The sequence below is a fragment of the Alosa sapidissima genome, chromosome 5 (assembly GCF_018492685.1).
Source record: "Alosa sapidissima isolate fAloSap1 chromosome 5, fAloSap1.pri, whole genome shotgun sequence".
Lineage (NCBI taxonomy): Eukaryota > Metazoa > Chordata > Actinopteri > Clupeiformes > Clupeidae > Alosa > Alosa sapidissima.
This window is the reverse complement of record NC_055961.1, coordinates 36,947,307-36,956,208: the sequence shown is the minus strand read 5'-3', so window position 1 is coordinate 36,956,208 and position 8,902 is coordinate 36,947,307. Positions and strand designations below refer to the sequence as shown.

The following is an 8,902-nucleotide window of genomic DNA, read 5'->3' as shown; positions in this document are numbered from 1 at the left end:
CTTTTGGCCTGTAACTGCAGTTGTGCTTCGAATTAAAACGCACTAGTGGTGTCTGGTAATACTGTTGGAGGTCCTTAGGCCGACCCAAGCCAACTTGTGATGTCATCGTAATTGATCTGGCCGCCATATTGGATTTAATCAAAAACACGTACAGGTTTTCACATGTCACAAATTTCAGCGGATCCTCACCAAAAATTGGCAGAGACCATCTTCAGACCATGCCTTATCAGTGCATTGCTTTTTGGAACAATTGACAGAAGCATTCGGCTGTAACAGCCAATTGAAATTTGTGGCAAAGCGCCAAACAGGAAGTGACCTCATATCTCAGCAACCCTTGCATGTATCAAAGCCAAACTTGGTGCATGGACTCAGGACCCAATCAGGGGGACGCTCAAGAAATCTGGTGACTTTTGACCTTTAGGGGGCGCTGTAATTAACAAACATGCCTTTTGGCCTGTAGCTGCTGTTGTGCTTAGAATTAAAATGCACTAGTGGTGTCTGGTAATACTGTTGGAGGGCCTTAGGCCGACCCAAGCCAACTTGTGATGTCATTGTAATTGATTCGGCCGCCATATTGGATTTAATCAAAAACACATACAAGTTTTCGCAGGTCAAAAATTTCAGCGGATCTTCACCAAAATGGGCAAAGACCATCTTCAGACCATAACCTATCAATATATTGCTTTCTGGAACAATTGACAAAAGCATTCGCCCGTAACTGCCAATCGAAATTTGCGGCGAAGCCGCCAAACAGGAAGTGAGCTCATATCTCAGCAACCCTGCCATGTATCATAACCAAACTTACTACATGGATTCATGACCCCATTAGGAGGACACTCGAAAACTTTGGTGACCTTTGACCTGTAGGGGGTGCTGCAATTAGCAATATTGCATTTTGATCTGTAGTTGCTGATGTGTTTTATTGATCTTTTATTTTTTGATGTGAAACTGATGACAACATGTTCCATCCAGTTCATTCTAATGCGTGCGTGCGTGCGAGGGCGGGGCAGGACGGGCAGGGGTGATCAGGTTTGGGGCTGGCTGGCGGAGGCGGTGGTAATACTCAGCCCTGTTTCAGCCCTACAAAATCAGCTATGTTTTGATGTGACACTTGTTGAAAGTGTTGATCGCGGGTGTCTGCTGAGTTCTATCTTGTCGCCGTGGCTACTCCGGCCTATTCTGCTTGGCCCCCTCATTGCTGCTTGCAGCTATATTTCTGATAAGATTTGGAATAATCGCTCAATCGGAATGAAAATGACTCATATAAACACCTTGATCGGAATAAAACTGCAAATCCGATTAGAATTTTAATCAGAAATATAGCTGCAAGCAGCAATGAGGGGGCCAAGCAGAATAGGCTGGAGTAGCCATGGCGACAAGATGGAACTCAGCAGACTTCCACGATCAACACTTTCAACTAGTGTCACATCAAAACATAACTGATTTTGTAGGGCTGAAACAGGGCTGAGAATTGCCACTGCCTCCGCCAGCCAGCCCCCCACCTAATCACCCCTGCCCGTCCCACCCCGTCCTGCCCTGCCCCGCCCTTGCACGCATGCATTAGAATGAACTGGATGGAACATGTTTTCATCAGTTTCACATCAAAAAATAAAAGATCGATAAAACACATCAGCAACTACAGATCAAAATGCAATATTGCTAATTGCAGCACCCCCTACAGGTCAAAGGTCACCGAAGTTTTCGAGTGTCCTCCTAATGGGGTCATGAATCCATGTAGTAAGTTTGGTTATGATACATGGCAGGGTTGCTGAGATATGAGCTCACTTCCTGTTTGGCGGCTTCGCCGCAAATTTCGATTGGCTGTTACGGGCGAATGCTTTTGTCAATTGTTCCAGAAAGCAATGCACTGATAAGGCATGGGCTGAAGATGGTCTCTGTCAATTTTGGTGAGGATCTGCTAAAATTTGTGACTTGCAAAAACTTGTACGTGTTTTTGATTAAATCCAATATGGCAGCCGAATCAATTACGATGACATCACAAGTTGGCTTGGGTCGGCCTAAGGACCTCCAACAGTATTACCAGACACCACTAGTGTGTTTTAATTCTAAGCACAACAGCAGCTACAGGCCAAAAGGCATGTTTCTAAATTACAGCGCCCCCCTAGAGGTCAAAGGTCACCAGATTTCTTGAGCGTCCCCCTGATTGGGTCCTGAGTCCATGTACAAAGTTTGGTTATGATAGATTAATGGGTTGCTGAGATATGAGCTCACTTCCTGTTTGGCGGCTTCGCCGCAAGTTTTGATTGGCTGTTACGGGCAAAAGGTTTTAGTTCCGAAGACGAAAAGGAGTATCTTTTGTGAGGCTTGGTCTGAAGATCATGTGTGTCAGGTTTGGTGTCGATTGGACAAAATTTGTGACCTGTGAAAACTTTTTAGTGTTTTTGATTAAATCCAAAATGGTGGAAAATCCATCATGGCGGAAAATGACGTCATAGGGTCAAGCAGCTTCGCTGCTTGGCCCCCAATGAAAGGAATGGTGTATTCCGTTCTTGTTCCGATTAATCATCCATGTATACAGTCAATCGGCTTGCCTGCTGTAGCTTCTCAAGGAAAAGTAAAGCAGCAACGGCTATTCCGATCAAGGAGCACTTGTAAGCACCTGATCGGAAAAGACCGTATCCCATGTAAAGAAATTGATCAATTTTTTCATTCGGAATAGTTTAATCGGAATAACAAGAAAACCGTCCATGTAAACCCACGTATTGAGTAACTTTCCTCTTTGCCTGTCATTTCAATTGTGGCCCCCAGTTGTCAACAAAGCGCTATTTAGATCCTATCTGCAAACCAAATCTGCCCTAAATATGTACTTGTTTTTAATTTCACGTTCAATATTATGTGCACTATCAAGACTGTTTGGATTGTATGTTGGAAGTATCATACTGCATGACTTAAAATCAAACAACACAGGTAAAAACCCGAGGGGTATACTACAAAGCAAGTTCAATATACCTAGGCTTTCTTTGTGTTAGTTGGCTTGACAACCCATATAGTTGAAAAGTTGACAGAAAAATGGGCAATCAATATCACTGCCTCATCATTAAGGCATGAGTATCTGACTGCAAAATGTGTGTATTTCAGGAAATCAGTTACATTGAATGCCCTGGCTTTACATAACTAGAAGTGTTTCCCATATTGACTTATTTGTGGCGGCCCACCACAATATTAACATTGACCACCACACAATGATTTTCCAGGTTGTACCAAATTGTTCTTAAATGTGGTTCATCATAACCACGCTACGCTAATTTGTTAAAAACTGTTGAATTCAAGTTAATTCTGCAAACCTACCCCCACAAATAGAATTCAGTTCTGTGGGAAACACTGACTAGCATTCTAATATCTCTTTAGTGGATCCCTCAAGCAGCTTGAATAAGTTTTGGTCTATGGTTATTTTCAAACAGAATACATGGCAGACTACTTTTCCGTTTCATTTAATGTCAATGTTAGAATGTACCTTAGGGGCTTTATTTTTGTTTTATTTTCTGTTTCTTTTTAATATGGAAATACAATAGATAAATTCCAAACTCAGACAAGCCATATCAGAGGTTCAGTAAATTTGCATCTAATTTCAGTTTACTGTGAATATGACTAACCTTTAAACATGTTTACTGTGACAATGTTGGCCAGTCAATTGTGGTGCATGCATGTTACACATTCACTGATAGGTGATATGTGCTTGCTTTGTTGTTGAGCAAATACTGTTTTTAAGACCGTGGCTGAGCAACAAATGTATGCTGTTGATATGTTTGTTTAATGAAAAAATCTACTTTCTATTAGGCTACTTCATGTAAGCCTGGTATGGCAAGTAGCTGTGTCAGTAATATGTTTAATCCAATGTAAATTGTGAGGTGTGCATGCACTTGATAAGCCACTGGAAGTGGTGGAAAAGACGATGAAATAATTTTAGGCTCGTCCCTTTAGCCTACCTCATATGTGATGTAACAAACAAGTACAGAGATGTCATTGAGATGGTCTTGGCTGCTAATAATATGTGTATTTAATATTTGTATTCTTATTTATGTGAACGATTTTAAATGTGGAATGTATGACGTTTCGGGAAATGTTATTTATATTGCTTTTAAATACTTGTATTACAATGGACATGGGGATCAAATAAAATATTTATGAATTACCTTGTGCAGCTTTGTTAGGGGTTGGGGGATTTGGGGATATGAGTGTCTATGGTTATGCATAGGTCTTATGTCTATGGTTAGGTTCGGACTCTTAAAATCACGTGATCTATTCCAAACGAAGCATTTGTATGCCAGTAGAAGACATGGCGACCAAGGGTGTCCGTCAGCGAACCAGACGAGGCAGTAAACAAGATGCTAATAATGTGAACACAAGTATTGTCAGCGACAACCGAACGTCAAAAGAAGAGAAGAATGTTGACGACAGTAAAAACAGTGACATGCGAAATGAGTGAGTGATTTAGAAAAACATTTAGCTGTATGCTGTTGTCAGATGTCCAGGCTAATAGCATAACGTTACAGTTTTCATGTCTGGTAACGTTGCATGTAGAACTAGCTACTTAATGCAGTTATCTGTCGGGTTTTGTTGCAACGATACATTTAATATCAGTTAGTATTCTGGGAGTTAAGCCATTTGGGGTTGCTTACAAGCACGCAGGCTTAATCCAAGCAGTGTAACATTAACGTTAGCTTGTGAGGGTATCTGCTTTGAATGACAGCGGCTAGCTGTCCTGACGTTAAAGGTTTCTCATTCATTCAATCATCTGCTTTAACGAAGTTCTAGCATGTAGATCTAGGCTTCGAAACCAGTTTCAATCGAGTAGCTGCTATAGCGGTTTCGGTGCTTTATGAAGCAAACATTTCTTATTCAGAAACCCTTTGTTTGTACAACGACGTTTCATTGTTGGTCTTATTGAGAAGCATTAAGCTAAGGTTAGCTAACAGTCTGTATGTCATGGGGCATTAGAGCCACGTATCATTAGCCGCTTGTAACGTGAGAAGCTCAATCAGTTGATCAGTTAAGGTTACTTTACCCCTGTCAGACTGGTGTGAAGTTGATTTCATCACATTCATTTTGAATCCTAAGGCTTCTTCATAGTTTTGTATTGGCATATATTATTTGGGAAGTTTATGTAATTTTTTCCAAACTGTTGTGCATTTCCCCCTGGTTACTAGTTTGTACCCAGATAAGCATATCATCCCGTTTGAACCTTCATATTACTATAGGACATCAAGTAAAGCAGGCCAGGTCTGGGCCCCGGAAGGTTCAACAGCGTTCAAGTGCCTCGTTTCAGCCCGCTTCTGTGCAGCATTGCTCAGCAACATCTCAGACTGTGATGAGACATTCAACTACTGGGAACCAGTGAGTTATACTGATTACCATACATACATCAGCCTGCAAAGCTGAGTTGGAAAAGGATTATCAGAGCCAGGTCATGTCAGGTGGAATTGGCATTCTCAGTTAAATGAACAAACATGCATTTACAATAACATCAGGTGAACTGTAAACAAATGACATACTTAACACTAGAAAGACCCTATTGAACAATGTGTATTTCCACTCTATTAAGTGAAATGTTTTTCTTTTCAGACTCACTATCTGCTTTATGGCAAAGGAATGCAAACATGGGAGTACTCTCCAACTTATGCAATACGCTCTTATGCTTACCTATGGCTCCATGCCCTTCCTGCCTTCTTTCATGCCAAGATACTTCAGACTAACAAGGTCAGTAATCCTTTTAGTTTATTATGGTGTTCTCTTTATCATGTATGTTTGTTAGAGAGGTGGCTATCATTGAAACTTCCTTGTTTCTTTTACAGGTCCTAGTGTTTTATTTTTTGCGCTGTGTTTTGGCCTTTGCCTGCTGTGTCTGTGAACTCTATTTCTACAAGTGAGTGTGCATCTGTGCATAGTACAATTCTATTTCACTGGTCATGGAAGTTTACTTTTTCAAACTAAATAGAACATAGATGCATTATGTTTTGTGTGTTTTGCTATCCCATGATAGCCTGGAAATCCAGACCCAAATCTAGAAAGATTGGTCTGGCTATAGTAATGAAAATGGCCCAACTTGAGGGGCATCACCAAGGCTCCAAGGGCATGGGTAATGAGCATCATTACTGATTGCCAGAGTGACTCGCTGAGCAAATTCAAATTGTGCTCTCGCAAGAACTCTGGATTTCCAGGGTAATCCCATGAGGGACTTAATTAACAGTTGATTAAACATTTTGTCTTCATTTCATCTATTGTGTTTATCAGTCTTGCCTCGTTATACAAGAGTAATGTTAGCTTATTTTTTATTTTTAGTTTATAACTTACTTTTCTCCTCTTTCAGGGCAGTCTGTAAGAAGTTTGGTCTCCATGTTGGTCGGCTTATGTTGGCATTTTTGGTTCTGAGTGCAGGAATGTTCTGCTCCTCTGCAGGTTTGTTTGAGATGATGAGTTTTCATTAAAACTCTTCTTTTCATTTCACCCCAGCAGAATTGGTCATTTATGTCCGCATTGTTGTCATGTGCCTAATTGGATTACTCTGTCAGACAGCTTAGTGACCTACAGGCTATTTGTGTATTGGTATATTGTATTTAAAATCTACACATACTGCAAAGAGTCAGAAATCCCAATAAAGAGACATTTATTGCGACTATTTACCAAAAGGGCACATGTTACCCCGCTGCTCATCCAGCTACACTGGCTACCTATGGCGGCCCGCATCAAATTCAAGTCTCTAACGCTTGCCTACAAAGTAGTCTCCGGTTCTGCTCCCACCTACTTGAATGCCCTCATACAGACTTACACTACCTCCAGACCGCTGCGCTCCTCTGACGAACGACGTCTAGCTCTACCACCGGTACGCTCAAGCCAAACCAAACTTTTCTCATCTGTTGTTCCTCGTTGGTGGAACACACTGCCAGTTCCTACAAGGGCAGGGACATCCTTTTCCACTTTCAAAAAACTCCTGAAGACCCAGCTCTTTAGAGAACATCTACTCTCATAGCAACACTTACAACAAGTCTTACTGATCCTAGCACTCACCAGCCGTTTTAAACTGACAAGTAACTGTTAAAAACAGCACTCACCGACGCACTTATTCTTACTGTACTCTAATGTTTTTTTTTAAACTGTCCTAAAATTGTGAGAATTGTTCTAAAAACTTACTGTTTACCATGTTGTTAGTCGCTTTGGTTAAAAAGCGTCAGCCAAATGTAATGTAATGTAATGTAATGTAATGTAATGAGTAATTGTGAAATCTCTTCCCGTATTGTATTTTTTTCTGTTTAACAAATCTTTTCTTTAAACAAAACACTTTCAGCAAAACCGAAGACAATTATAAACAACAGCAAAGCTTTTAACCAAAGTTGTACCAAAATATGGGAAGGGTTGATCCCATATTTGTGTTGTGAATAACTGGGTGCTGTGTTTGTGTGATCCCAGCGTTCCTCCCCAGCACATTCTGCATGTACAGCGCGGTGGTGGCCATGACAGGCTGGTTCCAGGGCCGCACTAGCATAGCCGTGCTGGGGGTGGCAGCAGGAGCCATCATTGGCTGGCCATTCAGTGTTCTACTGGGGTGAGCGAGGCACATTTGATGTCACAAATTGATGTATCTATCTAGCAAACGTCTTTATTTTACATGTGGTATTGTGGTTAGGAAGTGAGGTGATTTTAACTGTTCGTTTTTTTTGGCAGAATACCCATCGCCTTCGACCTGCTGGTCCTTCAGAGGAAATGGAAGAGCTTCATCATGTGGGCTGCGGCGGCTCTTCTCATTTTCCTGGTGAGAATTTTGTCGTTTAACACATCTAAAGTCTACAGAAAGAATGCTTTTCTTATTTATTTATGTATTTATTCAACATTCTTGCCTTTGCCAACCAGGGGCCCATTGCACAAAACTAGGGATTAAGACGGGATATCATGGTTATCCTGGCTCAATTTATCCATGATCCGGTTGCACAAAAGCGGGATAGGGGGCAGCAGGATATGTTATGGTATAAGTTACCATGGCGATTTATTCTGTGTGGACCTAGCCTTCTCCAGACCAGGCTAAGTTCCAGGATCTATTTATTCTCATCCCTTATCTCAGTCAGCAGTCACCACAAACGGAAACCAATAGTTATTACACTGCCCACTACACATTGTTATCACATATAACTAGACCCACTGTCATTTTTTAAACGTTTGTGATCATTAATTAACTTTTACATACTCGCCATTCCTGACCTGTCATGCGACAATGTGACGTCACAGGAGCGCCGTAACGATTTCGTGCGTGGTGGGAGCGACACTAGTTGCAATATTCTCCTAAACAGAGGTGTTGCTGTTGTGAAAAGGCTATCGCTACCTACTTTACACCGTAGAAGAAGCAATGAAGCCACTGTAGTTGCCATAGTGAATCTGTGAACGGTGGCGGGGTCTATTTGAGGGAGGCGTGAGCGCGCACTTACTGTATCCAGGATAGGTTTCACCTGGCTTGATGAATCTGTGTCTGCTCATCCTGGCTTGGTCTTTGTGCAACCAATTAAGCCTGTACGCTCTTGTTTTGGATTCATTGAGCGCAGCTCAGTAACTTATCCCGGATGTCTTAATTCTGCTTTTGTACAACGGGCCCCAGATGTTGGGTTTTATACCATAACATCATCTCTTTTGAATAACACATGTTTTGGTCTTGTGTTTATTATAGGTTCCTGTAGTATTAGTAGACAGTTACTATTATGGCAAGCTGGTGATTGCTCCTCTGAATATCGTCCTTTACAATGTGTTCACTCCTCATGGCCCAGATCTCTATGGTACTTTTTTTATTTTCTTGTGTCACAAAAAGAAATGTGTGAAATCATTAAACGTGTATACTGTAGGTATTCATGTGTTGAGCTGCCAAGCATAATGAAATACTTAGTCAAAGACAGACAATTTG

The 8,902-nt window shown here is 41.3% G+C and overlaps 1 protein-coding gene across 1 annotated transcript in view; it reads left to right on the top strand.

Annotated features, from left to right (window-relative positions):
* Positions 1 to 4,260: 4,260 nt before the first annotated feature.
* The window catches only part of alg9 (ALG9 alpha-1,2-mannosyltransferase), an 8,494-nt gene continuing 3,852 nt past the window's right edge, over positions 4,261 to 8,902 (top strand). The window contains exons 1-8 of the mRNA XM_042091307.1: positions 4,261 to 4,443; positions 5,220 to 5,355; positions 5,584 to 5,718; positions 5,814 to 5,884; positions 6,329 to 6,417; positions 7,426 to 7,561; positions 7,681 to 7,768; positions 8,672 to 8,777. Of these exons, the coding sequence (XP_041947241.1) occupies positions 4,283 to 4,443; positions 5,220 to 5,355; positions 5,584 to 5,718; positions 5,814 to 5,884; positions 6,329 to 6,417; positions 7,426 to 7,561; positions 7,681 to 7,768; positions 8,672 to 8,777 (922 nt within the window). The 5' untranslated portion in view covers positions 4,261 to 4,282. The remainder of the gene's footprint in view (positions 4,444 to 5,219; positions 5,356 to 5,583; positions 5,719 to 5,813; positions 5,885 to 6,328; positions 6,418 to 7,425; positions 7,562 to 7,680; positions 7,769 to 8,671; positions 8,778 to 8,902) is intronic.